Source organism: Sminthopsis crassicaudata, chromosome 5, assembly GCF_048593235.1.
Source record: "Sminthopsis crassicaudata isolate SCR6 chromosome 5, ASM4859323v1, whole genome shotgun sequence".
In the NCBI taxonomy this organism is placed as follows: domain Eukaryota; kingdom Metazoa; phylum Chordata; class Mammalia; order Dasyuromorphia; family Dasyuridae; genus Sminthopsis; species Sminthopsis crassicaudata.
The window spans coordinates 162,359,992-162,375,107 of record NC_133621.1 but is presented as its reverse complement, the minus strand read 5'-3'; the positions used below and the strand labels follow the sequence as shown (position 1 = coordinate 162,375,107).

Genomic DNA, 15,116 nt, shown 5'->3' with positions numbered 1-15,116 from the left:
GCCCCAAGGGAGAAGGCCTTCACAGATCATTCTTGGGGATCAAGAGTCTCTCATCGTGGGAACTGCTCTCCAAAACACTGCATTATCAGTTGCTTTAAATAATTAAATCAGTAAAATGTTATGCTTGTGCCCACAGGCTTTTCGGCAGAGGAAGCAATTATATTATAGCTAAGAAATCAGTGGACTCTGATTCCTTTTGAGATCTCCAATTCTTACAGATCTTTTTCCCCTTCCACTTGATAATAATGATAATAGGTAATTATTAGCTAATAATCATGCCTAGCATTTATACAGGCTTTAAGGTTTACAAAACACTTTATATATATTATCTAATCTTATCCTTTCAAGTGGCCCATGGATACTATTATCACCACTTTACAGATGAGAGAACTGAGGCAAACAGAGATTAAACATCTTGCCAGTGTCACACGGTTGGTTAAGTGTCTGAGGTAGAATTTATTTAAACTTGTCTTCCTGCCTCCAGGAGCAGCTAGGTGGTGCAGTGGAAAGATATGATAGGCTTTCAATCAGAAAGATTCAGTTCAAATTGAGCCTCAGACCCTCAGCAGTTTATTTAACTTTCTCATCTGTAAAAGGAACTGGAGAAAGAAAGGATGAACCATTATAGTGTCTTTGCCAAGAAAAACCCAATCAGAAATGACTCGGTAACAAATTCTTGACACTAGGTGCAAGTGTTCTCTCTATAGCTCCACCTAAGCTGCTTTAATGCCCATCAATCCATCCTCCTTTTTTCAGGCTGACCTGAGTCTCAAGCAATCCTGACAGATGAGTTTCCGTCCTATCTTTCCATTCTCTAGCCTTGCTCCACTGTCTCTTTGCCATTAGGGAAGAATTTCATTTGCAACTGTTCATCTAATTACTGTCCCATGTCTCAACTCATGCACATCATATAAGCTAATTAGCCAGCTGATAAGTCAAACCTAGAATATTTTATCTGGATGATAAAGGAACTACTTTTTCTCTGGAAGTTTTTAGATAAAGTTAGGTGGTTAGCCAAAAGGATTGATTTAACAGACTGAACAATTTCATATCTAGAGAGCCTGGCTACATGACCCTAATAGCTCTAGTGTACACTGTTCCTAGGATCATACATTTAGAGTATGAGGCTATGCTAAAGCCAGCTTGTTCTGACTCACAAGAGTTGATTGTTAAGTTTTCAGTGTTATCATTTACATGTTGGCAACTGGCAAGTGCTATAGATAATGCTTGACATTGTTTTGTTGATTGCCTAGACTAAGAAATTGCTAGAAAAAATTTTAATAATACAAATTAAACTCAAAAGTGTTTGCATGTATTTTCCCTCCCACAGAGCTTAAGATTCTCATAGACTCACTGATACTTCTGAGAGTCTGTAGGCTGCTCCATTATCTTTTGAATAATAATGTTGAAAGAAACACTAAAGGTGGCTTGGTCCTACTTTTAAACCAATGTGTGAATCCCCCTACTTTAATATCAATAAATCAAAAGCATTTATTAAATGACTTCTAAATGCCAGGTTTTATTTGTACTATTCTCTAATGAATGGTCATCTAATCTCTATACTCCTCCAGTGATATGGAACTCATCATTACATGATATGATTCAGGCCATTATTGAACAGATCTAATTATTTGGACAGTCTTTTTCTTCTGCTGAGCTGAAGTCTGCCTCCCTTACATTTCGATTTATTGATCTTAGTTCTTCTAGAGTTACATAGCCCTCTTTTCCATAGTAGTTCTGGTGTGGTGCAGCTTCTGGCAAAGATGTAACAATAACTCTAAGATCACCTAATCTTGGGAATGACATAGTTGGAAATGATAAATTTCTTCCCATAGGTTATCTTGTTCCAATTTACTCTATTATGACTAGGATGCTCTGGCTACATATATCACTAGCTGTCAGATAATAGCCTTTTGGTCCTGGATAACAGAGTTTCTGAGACTAACGAGCAACAATAATGAGGTGCTTAAAGTTGACTCAAGCGCAGAACAAAGTTGGGTATCTGCCACTTGACTTAGCGATGATTTCTCCTCCTTTTAGCTCTGTCCAGAGGATTAGGATTATTGCACCTGTGCACAAAGTCAGAACCAGAACACTCCTCAACTCTACCTCTAAGCTATAAAATTTAGCCTATCAGTTAAGTGAAGCTTCTGGTTTCTCTTTTTCCTGTAAATTTATCTTCTTGCCCCTAGTTCTTTGCTATCTTCTTTTAGAACTTAGCCTGCTTTAATTGACATTACAATTATAATAAACTTTTCCCTTTGACTTGGAGATGGGTCAGAGCCTGCTAATTCTTTTGAGATACCTTGCAACATTAGTCTGGAACCCTAAACTTTTTGGGGTCCCCCTGAATCCCAACATTCCTTTGAATATTCATTCATGCTATTGTTTCCCTACTAAAATACATCCTCCCAGAAGTGATCATGGTAATCTAGATGTAGACAACCCACATAAAATCTAAATCACACGATCATGTAATAAATTATATAATCTAAAATCACATTAGCATTTGTTGGCATCTTGGAGACATACAATCTTATCCACTCCTCTCCCCCAACTCTTTGTCTTTTGGCAAAATCTCTTTTACTCTGTAGTATATTCTTATGTGGCTCTCATTTCCCCTATATTGATCACACACTGCATACATGCTAGTATACAGAAAGTAATCCTGAGACCTATCCCTAAGAATTAGATTTTCAAGTTGAGTCCCATAACACACAGGAAACATATCAACATGTACCTGATTGTAGATCTCAAAAGGGATTCATCACCTATATTCACTGTACCAGAGACAGATAAGTGGGTTTAGGCTGAACATAAGAAATTCAAAATAAACACAAGAAAGCACATACAAGAAATTACAAGGGTCACACTGGTGCTCACACAGTCCCAATATTTTGTTTATGAAACAAATCTACTTCTCCAAGCTTAGGGACTGTTGCCATCAAAATCCTGATTAAGTCTACTGGGAAGGTTATATTCACATAGTTCCTGCTATAAACCATCCCGATTTTATTAAGTAACTGTCCCCAAAATGAGTTATAGTAGAATAACCTCATCTTCCATTTTGACATTGTTCCTAGTTTGGTGGAACAGGCTCAGTGTTGTATATCTACTTTACCTGGCTTTTAGCAAGGCTTTGGATAAAATCTTCAAAGCTATCCTGCATTAAAGTAGGCACCTAATAAATGCTTACTGAATTAAATGGAATTAAGCTGATGAAGCAAAAAATTTATTCACAATTAGAGCAAGGCCCAAGTGGAATGGGCTTCTCACTGTACTTTAAAGTGAAGGTTAATTTGACTATTTCTTGGGGTGCTGAAATAGGACTTGATTAAAACAAGAATGGGAGGATAAGGATGATCTAAGTCCTTAGAACTCCCAAATTCTGTGATTCTATCAATTAGGGAAAAAAACGAATAGAAAATAAGAGTTGTTTTAGTCCTTCAACTGAACTAACAAGTTGTGGCAAGGTAGATACCCATCAGGGACCTGTTTTAATGAACAGATAAAAATAAGTTGTAATTAGAATATAAATCATCATTATGTAAATAGATTCTTTTAGAATCCTTTAAGAACAGTTTGTTCTCTTAAATCGATTAAGTCTACTTAATCTTGATTATGCTAAGCATTTTCTTGACACTTATTCAACCCTTATTTCTTAACAGCAGTTATTTGCATAGTTATTTACTTGTATAAATAATGGCTTATTCATCAAATTTGCAGATAACAAAGTTAAGAGGGACATCTAAGAATCCAAAAAGATCTGGACAGACTGGAGCATTGGACTAAATCGGGGTGAAATTCAGCAGGGATAAATGTAAAATCTTGCACTTGAGTATTAAAAAAAAACCCAATTTCTTAAGGATAAGATGAGGAAAGACATTAGACATCAGTCACTAAAAAAATTAATGAATGTATTTCAAGCTCAAGAAGAATGGTCAATGTGTGCATAGCTTCCAGATAGAAGAATATGATGGTTCCATTGTACATTATCAATAGATCACATCTTGGTGAGGTTTGGTGCAGTACAGACAGTTGTGGGAATGCCTTCTGTTCGGCGCAGGTCCAACGCGAAAAAATCAGGAACCCAAAAAATTAGATTGACAAAAAGAAGTTTATTGGCACTGAGAAGTCAGCTTTTGCTAGGATGCTGACTTCCTCAATGAGATCCTGACAGAGAAGTAAAGGTCTAGCAGAGAAATCCTGGCAGAGAGAAAGAAAGAGGGGTTAACATTGAAAAGAGAATGTCTTCTCAGCAGGCAGGGGTTCCTCGCAGGCAGCTATGCCAAGAGAGAGAGGTTCCTTGACAAGGCATGGTCCTGCTTTGGGCCTCTGTGAAGAAATGAGCCCCCAAATTGCTCTTTAAATAGAAAATCTGAGGCTGAAGTTTCCATTGAATGAGATTATTACTTCAATGTTGTCATTGCCCCAGGCTTAAATTTCTGGTTGAATGAGACCACTTACTGGGAGTGGTCCTGAACCAATTTTCAGCTCAATTGAGGTTGATAGAAATATCAAATCTAGATCTCCAGCTAAATGGTAAATTTCAGCTAAGTAGGAGTGGTCCTGAGCCAATCTTAATGAAACCACTTAACTGCCCCAAGGGTGGGTCCTTGTCAGGAGAGTTTCAGGGCTCACCCCAAAGATAAAGGAGGACACTTTCAAGGAGGACAGTTTCAGGGTTCCCCATCAATCTGGGATGTTCTGTTCAGTTCTGCCCATAAGAAAGATATCAACAAACTGGAAAGTGTGGGTTTTTTTAGGGGGTGATGTTTGGACAAATAATTGCATTGTTAAGAAATTTTTGCTGTAAAAGTGATGTCACTTTTGCAGGTCAGGAACTTATTTCTGCATTACATGGAGAAATTCCTGGGTCTGAAGGAGAGGGAAAGACAGAAGGGAAAGAGAGAGATGGGAAAGAGAGAGGAAGGAGAGGGAGACAGAGACAGAGAGGGAAGAGAGACAAAGAAAATAGGAGTTGGGATCTTGGATTTCATTACTGAAAACCTGCCTGAAGCCTTTGAAAGTTAAAGTGATATAACTATTTCATTTAAAAATTCCCTGATTCAGATCATTTATACATTAATGTCAATATTGTAATGATGATCTGTGAAAGATTTAGCTATTAGCTATTCTGATCAATATAAGTCAAAATAATTCCCAAGGGATCAAGGAAAAAAATGCTCCAGAGAGATGACTGATTAACTTTGAATGCAGATTAAAACTTAACTTTTGTACCTTATTTTTCTTTCTTTCTTTTTGTTGAGGGAGAGGATATGGCTAATATGGGAATATCTTTGCATGATTTTACATGTATAATTAATATTGTTTTCTCATTGAGTGAGGGAGGGGCAGAAGAGAGAATTTGGAACTCTAAAAATAAAAAAGATTGTTAAAAATAAATGATATTTTTTAGAAAACGGAGAAAAATCCCTCATTAATTGAAACATATATGTATATATCGCAAGCTTTCCATATTTAAATATTGTTATACTAAAAAAAAAAAAAAGAAAGAAAAAAAAAAACTTAAGTGCCTTCCAGTTGAGAGTTCCAGGACACCATTCAGAATGAAAACATTATATGATTATTATATACAATATAATATACAGTAGAATACGTATTGTATCTTAAGATTCCTAATGGACAGTAAGCAGAAAGTTAAACCATACATAAGGGGGGAAGATAGGACTCTAGCTAAAGTATAAATAAAGTACAATAAAGTATAATTTTGAACTTAACACCTAATTTCTTTTTTTTCTTTAATTTTATTTTCAAAATATATGTATGGATAATTTTTCAATATTGACCCTTGCAAAACCTTTTGTCCCAAATTTCCTCCCTTCATTTCTCTTTTTCCTCTCAATGGCAAGTAATCCAATATATGTTAAACATGTTAAAATATATGTTAAGTCCAATTTATGTATATATATTTGTACAATTATCTTGCTGCTCAAGAAAAACCAGATCAAAAAGGAAAAAAATGAGAAAGAAAACAAAATGCAGGCAAGCAACAACAAAGAGAGTGAAAATGTTATTCTGTAATCCACAGTCCTCTCTGGGTGTAGATGGCTCTCTTCATCAGAAGATCGTTGGAACTGGCCTCAATCATCTCCATATTGGAGAGAGCCACGTCCATCATAATTACTCATCATATAATCTCAGTGTTGCTGCATACAATGATCTCCTGGGTCCTGCTCATTTCACTCAGCATCAGTTCATGTTTCTCCAGGCCTTTCTGAAATCATCCTGCTGGTCATTTCTTACAGAACAATAATATTCCATAACATTCATATATCACAATTTATTCAGCCATTCTCCAATTGATGGGCATCCACTCAGTTTCCAGTTTCTTGCCACTTATATAAAGGGCTGCCACAAACATTTTTGCACGTGGGAACTTTTCCCTCCTTTAAGATCTCTTTGGGTTACAAGCCCAGTAAAAATACTGCAGGCTCCAAGGGTATGAACAATTTGATAGTCCTTTGGCCTTAGTTCCAAATTGCGCTCTAGAATGGTTGGATCAATTCACAACTCCACCAACAATTCAACATGCAATTTCAAAGTGATTTCAAAAATAGGTGAATTTTTCCCCCAACTCCCTTTCTCTTTCATCTTCTTCCCCTTTCTTGTTGTTCATCATCCATTCTTGAAGAGGAAGAAAGACCTCATGAAGGTGTTGTCTTGGCTTGTTCATAAATGAGATTTAAGTAACGCAGTGCTAGGCTAAGTCATGAGTTGTAAAGTCCAGACTAGCTCTCTGGAGGACCTCGGGATCAGCCTGAGTCCCTGGTCTTAGTGGAGGAGTAAAAGAGGCAGGAGGACCACGTGTCTGGTCAAAGATGGAGTCTGGAATATGGCATCTTCTCTTGTGTCTGTGGATGAGAGCTGTGGCCAAGAGTTCTGTTTCTGAGGCTCCCTTAAATACCTCAGTATGTTTGCATCACCCTACTAAGTACTAAGTATATACTTTACTATAAAGTAAACCTTGCTGACCAAGATTTAAGTAAACCTTTTCAGAGTTCCTGCCCTTTACAATGAGCCTCAACTCTCTCCTCACTCTTCCTTAACTCCTATATCCCTGTTCTCAAATTATCTGCAGTATCAAAGAACAACAGAAAGTGTCAAATTTGGAGTTGTACCATTTGGACTTGAATCTTGCCTTTGTTACTCATTTTTTGTGTGAACTTGGGGAAGTCACATTATTGAATGTGGGCATAGGCATTGGGAAAACTGTGGCATATGGCATAAGGCACATGGGAGGAAGGGCATAAGATGCTTAATGAGCAGAACAAGGACCTGAGCAGAAGCCCTTTTCCCTTAGTCCTACTTCATTTTAGAGACTTGTTTCTGAGACTACCTTGATTTATTTGGCACAAATCTTGTCTGTGCATTGCAGTTTGCAAGTTCCTTAGACTATGAACTCCTTGAGAGCAGGGACTGGTTTTGTATTTATTTGCTTATTTTTCTTCTCCAGGGCTCAGTAGAGTGCCTGGCACAAAAAGGCATTTAATAAATATTAACTTACTGAGAAGCCAAGCAAATAGCATGAGGATCCTAGGAACCTGAGGGAAATGCATACCAGCAAGAGACAAGGTGCCCCCCCAAAAAAAATTGGGGGAAGGAATGCAGCAAATAAGCTAATTCAGCCAAATTCACAGTTTTTACCTAAGCTTTTTGGGCTTGAGATCAATTATTTTGAAATAGGTAATAGGTAATTGAATTATCTATAATCCACAAAGTTAAATCATGGTTATGTTAACTGTCATATACCACAAAATATTTTTTCAAATATTTTCATTCAAGTGTTTTTATTAAGGTTTTTTTTTTTTATTTAAAAAAAAATAGGTAACTAAAGAAAATGCTAAATTTCAATTGGAAGATGATAAAAATAAAAATGAATCCTCTTCAAATCCAAGTTCATAAACCCCTCTGGAATCTATCCATCATCTTTTTGGAAGGTGCATAATCCCAGATTAAGAATTTCTGTTTTGGAGGGTGAGCATTTCGAATAACCAAAGTCTATGCAGTAGCAAGGACAGTTGTTTTGCGTCTTTTCTCAGTTTCATTTCATTTTTTAAATCATTTATCATTTCTATCACAACAGTAACATGCCTCCTACCCAATTACCCAAATTCCATGGAAAGTGATTTCATCTCATTACCCACTCAGAATATTGCTTAGAATGACAATATACTGAACTACCTAGTGATCAGATAATGGGAAAGTCTCCAGCCTCTGGATATTTTTATGCTAGCAATCATTTCACTTTCTTAGATTTTTCAAAACAGCATTTACATGTGTTATTTATTACCCATTAATTCTTACTTACAGAATGACTTACAGAAAAGGCATTCAATTAATTTTTTCTAACTGTGTTATGCCTACGAAAAATCTTTAATTTTATCTATTAAGCCAGTTTACACTATTTACAAGCAATTTTATAGCTTCAGCATCTCAAAGAAATTGCTTTCATTTTTTTCATGGAAAGTATGGATTTTAAAAATGACAACAATATGAGTGTATTCCTATCTTTTTATCTTCATCCAAGGTGGCTAAGCTGTTTGAAAGAAATTCAGGTTTTGATTTGTATTTACTAAGACATTCTCAATACATACATAGCATATGGTTATTATTTGCTTTCTCTTTAGATTTTACAGTTTCCTCAATTCTTAGTATGCAAAAAGCATGTTTAGATACATTCTTACCATTATTATTCAATATCCCTCTATCCCTCTCTTTATTTTTTAAAAAATATTTTATTTTTACCAATTACATGTTTAAAGGATTTTTAATATTTAGTTGGTTTTTTTTTTTCGTTTTTTTTTTTTCCTGTTCAGGATCCTTTGTTTGGTTGTGGCTTTCAGGTAGTCCAATGATTTTTTAATTGTCTCTCCTTTAGCTATTTTCCAGGTCATTTGTTTTTCCAATGAGCTATTATTTTCTTCTATTTTTTCATTCTTTTTAGCTTGTTTGATTGATTCTTGTTGTCTCATGGGATCCTTAGCTTCTATTTGCCCAGTTCTAGTTTTTATGTGATTTTTTTCACTTCGCTTTTGTATCTCCTTATCCATTTGATTAATTCTACTTTTATAATTTTTTCTTCAGGGTATTTTTTTGCATTTGGCCAATTATACTTTTTCCCCCCTGAGGCAATTGGGGTCAAGTGACTTACCTAAGGTCACACAGCTAGAAATTAAGTGTCTGAGGCTAGATTTGAACTCAGGTCCTCCTGACTTCAAGGCTGGTGCTCTATCCACTGTACCACCTAGCTGTCCCTCCCAATTTAATTTTTTAAGGAAATGTTATGTTAGTCAACTCAATGTTTTTCTTCCTTTTTCAAGCTATTGATGCTCTCTTGTATACCTCTCATTTCATTTCCCAATTTTTCTTCTACATCTCTTATTTGATTTTTAAAATCCTTTATGAATTCTTTCAAAAAGGCTTTTTGGTCTTGAGATCAATTCCCATCATCCTTTGAAGTTTCATGTGTAGATATTTTGTCCTCTTGTGAGTTGGTGTTTTGGTCTTTCCTCTCTATAGTAGTAGCAGTAGTCAAAGTTCCTTTTTATTTCCTGCTCATTTTCTTTCTTTTTCCTATTTTGTGACTTTTAAAGTTGAACTCTGCCTTCTGAGACACATGGGACACTGTTCCAAGTTTCTTGTGCAGCTTTGAGCCTTGGTTTTGAGCGTAGGGAGCCCCTTGTGTTTGGTGTCTTGCTCACACTGCTGGGGATAGCTTGGTTTCCCCAGCTGGCAATTTGCCTTCCATGCTGAGATTAGAGGCTATCCCACTTGTCTTCTCTGCTACTATTTTACTGAACTGAGACCAAGGGTTTCAGTTGCTGATCCATTGTGATTAAGACCTTCGTACTGGCTTTCCTGGACACCGTTGTTAGCTGGGCTGCACACTCCTTCTACCCCAGTGAGACTGGTCTTTTCAACCTATTTTGTTCTAGAAAGTCATTCCATCCCTTCTTGAGCTCTGTGGTCCTAGACTCTGTTCAGAGACTTGGTTTCATGTTTTTTCCAAGGGAAACTGGGAAAGCTTAAGCAGCTTCTTGGCTTCATTCCACCATCTTGACTCTTCCCCCTAGAAGTCTCTTTTTCTTTAAATTTTGAGTTCCAAATTCTAATCTTCCCTCCCTGCCCTTTCCTTTCCCTGAAGTGGTATTATAGGTTATACATTATGTGTAATCATATGAAATATTTCCACATAAGTCATTTTGTACAAGACGACACAATGACAGCAACAACAACAAAAGAATGGAATAAAATTAATAGAATGTTTTAGTTTGTATTCACACAGTATCAGCTCTTTCTCTGGAGGCAGATAGCATGTTTCATCATTAATCTTTTGGGATTGTCTTAGATAATCATAAATACTGAGATTAGCTAAGTCATTCATCATACAATATTGCTGTTACTGCATAGGGTTCTTCTGCTTCTCACTTTACTCTGCATCAATTCGTGTTAAGTTTTTCCAGGTTTTTCTGAAATCATCCTGCTTGTCATTTCTTATACCATAATAATGTTCCATTACAATAATATGCCATAGCTTGTTTTGCCATGCCATTCCATAGTTGATGGGCATCCCCTCAGTTTCCAATTCTTAGCCACTATAAAAAGAGTTGCTATAAATATTCTTGTGTAAATAGGTCTTTATTCCCTCCCCTTTTTTCTCATCTCTTTGGGATACAAACCTAGTAGTGGTATTGCTGAGTCAAAGGGTATGCATGGTTTTATGGATCATTAGACATAATCCAATTTCCCTCTGGAATGGTTGGATCAGTTCACACCTGATTTCCACCAATAGTCCTCACTTAATTAAAAGTCTTAATTAAGCACTTAAGCCCCTGCCTTCATGGGACTTATACTCTAGTAACAAGTTTACAACTCAAACATAAGATTCTTTAAGTGGTACAAAGGAATTATGGAAGGTCAAGGAAAGAAAGATTGTCTAACTGAAAGAATCTGTATATGAAGAAAGAAGCATTTGAGCTGGACATTAAAGATGGGCAAAATTTCAATTCCCCAGACCCATTAAAGTTTAGTTTTGTCTCATTTCCATATGTATATCTTGTCTCCTTGAGAGCAACACTTGATGTTTTTATTTCCAGCACTGTGATGGGCATGTAGCAAGTGCTTACTAAGTGCTTTAGATTGACCATTTCCTCCATCAAAATTATTTGTATATATATTTATTTATCGGTGTATGTGGTTTATCTTTGAGGGGACAGTTTGATTTTTCTTTGTATATACAGCTGTTATCATTGTGTCTTGAATATAGCCAGTAATAATAAATGCTTTTTAAACTTAATTTAGGTCAATTGAACTAAAAAAAAAGAAAGAAAGATGGGCAAGATTTCAAAAGAGAAGGGATGTGATTGAGGGGTAAGAAGAATACTTTAGCATAGAAAGTGGGCATGAACGAAACTATGGAAAGCAATGAGCATGTCTATTAAGATGCAGCTAGTGGTGCAATGGGTAGAAGACTGGGCCCTGGAGTAGGGAAGATCTGCATTCCCAATTTAGCCTCAGATATTTACTAGCCATGGGATCCTGGGCAAGTCACTTACCCTCTATCTCATTTTTCCTGAACTGTAAAATGGGGATAATAGCATCGACCTCCCAAGATGATTGTGAAGATCAAATGAAATAATACTTGAAGCATTCAGCATAGTGCCTGGCATAGAGTAGATGTTATTTTTTAAAATAACAATAAAATTGTTCCCTTTCTCCCTTTGCCAAGAAATAGAAAATGCTGCAGTTTGGCAATAGCATAGCAGACACAATAGGGAGCAGGGAGAACTATTACTGTACAATTAAGCTTGAAGTTATAAAAGATTGTGCCATTTACTAATAATGTGTGGAATTTTTTTCTGTTTTTTTTGTGTTTTGTTTTTATATTATATACATTTCTAGATTACTCCAAATTTGCAAGAGGTTCTCATTAAAAACATTTTTATGAAGGAAAACAGTCAAGTAAAATTAATAGTTACCTCATCTAAAAGAGGTATAACATCTCTCATTTGTAGCATCCCTGCTCCACTCTCTTTTTTAAAAAATTAATAGAAACCTATTTTTTCTCCCTTGCACTTCTCTACCCCATTAAAGAAAAAAGAAAAGCAAATTTCTTCTAACAAATATGCAGTCAAACAAAACAAATTCCCTCAATGGCTATGTGTGTATAGATATCTCTCTCTTTATAGTAAAATATACATATGTTCATATACATATATGTATACACACATATGTGTATCCTCCGCAAAATGTCTCATCCTGAACCCTCAATTCCTCACCTCTCTGAAATGGATAACATGTTTTCTCATCAGTTGTTGGAATTATGAGAGATCCTCATATTTCTCATAGCTTTACATCTATATGATTTGTCCTTCAAACAAGGTAGTGGAAAAGGTAAGACAACAACTTATAGGTTGGACTGATTCACAGAACCTATTTGAGTTTTTACTCCTTTTATTTCATCTTTGAAAATCCACTCTGTGTCCCAGAAACATTGACCTATAAAAGCTCAGACACAATAGGAGAATGATCTGAAATAACGGAGGCACTTTGGAAATGATCCTTAGATCGTATATGAATGTTTTTCCCAATTTCCAGCAAAAATCAGCAGGAACTCTCATGTAGCCTTTGTGCTCTGTGGTATTTTACAGTGTATCCGGCGGGGAGCTTTTTGACCGAATAGTGGAGAAAGGATTTTATACGGAAAAAGATGCCAGTACGCTAATCCGCCAGGTCTTGGATGCAGTCTACTATCTCCACAGGATGGGAATCGTTCATAGGGACCTCAAGGTAAGACCATCATTTCCTCGCATGTCTCATCCCTTCTGTACTACCATTGTAAGAGGAAATGGCTCTCACTGGAGGGTGAAGACTTTTTCAGTGTAGTGATAAACTGAATGAAATCTATAAGTTTATAAACTAAGACCACTTGCTGTTTCATGGGATGTAATTCCCATTCTCTTAATTGGCTAAGTAGTAAAATGTCATACTGCTTATCTCATAATTAACATATTCACATTGTAGGTGTTCACCATAGTCTGTAGATTTTTAAGACCACTACAAAGCATTTCACATTTATTAAGCATCTACTCAAGTAGCTGGGTGGCTCAGTGGATAGAATGCTAGACCTGTGGGCAGGAAGACCTAACCTCAGACACTTACTTGCTGTGTGGCACTGGGCAAGTCATTTAACCACTACTTCCTTAATCCACTAGAGAAGGAAATGGTAAGCCACCTCAATATCTTATGCAGGCACACCTAACATTGGTGTGCTATGGTCCATGGGTCTCCAAGAGTCAGATGTGATTAAACAATGTGCCAGGCACCATGCTAAGTACTAAGCAGTTTAAGGGTCTGAATATAAAATTGTGATTTATTTAAGATATGGAGCAGCTGATGAGGGAACTTCCTGTCTCTCTTTATCCATCCAAGATCCTTCCCTTACTAGCTGCAGCAGTATGCCCCTTTTGTGTCTTAGTTACAGCATTAGGTTTCTTAGGATTCAGAAGGATTATCACACCTTCAAGGGTTTCTTAAATCCTTCACCGAACTAAATAAACCCATCCCTTGCCTGTATTTATTTTCCTCCCATCAGATTGGGTTTTCCAAGTTCAGCAAGCAGCTTTTAAAAGCCAAGTTAGTAGCCATGTAGGAGTACAGTGAGTGGGCTGATTATTGGTACTTATTTAAAATAATTTCTAAGGAGAATAATAGACCATATCATGGTGGGTAACATTTATTTCCTCTTAGAAAGACAGAAACATTGGCTGTATGGGATATATATTGTATTTTACTCCCACATTGCCCTTATAGGGAAGTGTTTCCAATTTGGATTGGATTGAACAGAAGCTTTTAGACCATCAAACTCACAGCATGTAATTGCTGAAAGTAGAACACTGCCATTTTAGAGTCCCTTTGTAATCTCAAAAAAAAAAAAAGGCTTTTGACCTCTGTGAAGTAGGATAAGAGTGGGTTATGAAATGTTCATAAACTTCTAAGAGAAATAAACCAGTCTGTTTCCTGATTCCAAATTCAAAGTTTATAATCATACAAAAGAGGTAACAATGTTTTTCTTCTCCAGCCTTTAAAAAAAATCCCATTTTACATGGTTTTTATTTCCCAAAAAGTTGTTAGGAAGTAGAAATTATCCTATTTTAAAAATACACGTGGACAAAGAAAGCAAGTATTTATCCATTTCCTCCTGGTGATTTCTTTGTAAACTCAGGTTAGGAAAATATCTAGAAAATTGAATTGACCAGGGGTTTTATTCACTTAAAAGCAAACCAAGCTCCAGCCATTGCAAAAGATACCTTCTGGTGCTCTCATTTTAATGGGAGAGTAAGAAGAAAAGTAGCATTTTTTTTTCATTGAGTCCCTGATAATTTTTCTGGTATAACATTCTCCCTTTCTTTCCCTCTGCCTCAAACAATTATGTGTAATTTGCACAGGATTATTTTATTCTTCCCTAGAATCTACTACCTAAAAAGCAGACTAATTTTTATCAACAAAAGCAATGAATAAAAAGAACACTGACTGGTACCATTGTGGAAATCATGAAAGGAAAGAAAATCTAATTCAGCCCAGAAGAATGTTAGAAAGTTCATTCTGAAGTACAGATTATACAAGTTGCTCCCTTTGATATTAGTGTGAATGGGTAGCATCACTTATACCTCTTAATAAATCTCACTTTCCCATCTCTCTCTGTGGCAGCTCCAGAAGCAGAAAAAACACTTGGGGATGGAAAGAGAAATAGTGTCAGATGGCAGATAATTAATTATGCTTCTTCCTCCTGATAATTATCATGATCTCACCATTTGAAAAACAAAGATACAACTGAAAGATGATTTTATTGTCTGATGATTCCCCTTTCAGCTAGCAAAGGAATTGAATTAATCTACCTATCTCACTGTATTATCTAAAAATGCGTAATTCTATTTATTCTACAGGCCAACCCAAAGAAAGATCTAGTTTTCAAGCACATTATACATTTCATAATTTGATGGCCTTGTTTAATCTTAAATTGTTATGAGCAAGAGATTACCATGTTTGGCCTCACATATTAGATATTGTCTTCTGTCAGATTTATCCCAGTT

The 15,116-nt window shown here is 36.1% G+C and overlaps 1 protein-coding gene across 1 annotated transcript in view; it reads left to right on the top strand.

Annotated features, from left to right (window-relative positions):
- Window positions 1–15,116, top strand: part of CAMK1D (calcium/calmodulin dependent protein kinase ID) — a 475,460-nt gene that overhangs the window by 384,111 nt on the left and 76,233 nt on the right. The window contains exon 4 of the mRNA XM_074268635.1: window positions 12,675–12,813. Coding sequence (XP_074124736.1) covers window positions 12,675–12,813 — 139 coding nt within the window. The remainder of the gene's footprint in view (window positions 1–12,674; window positions 12,814–15,116) is intronic.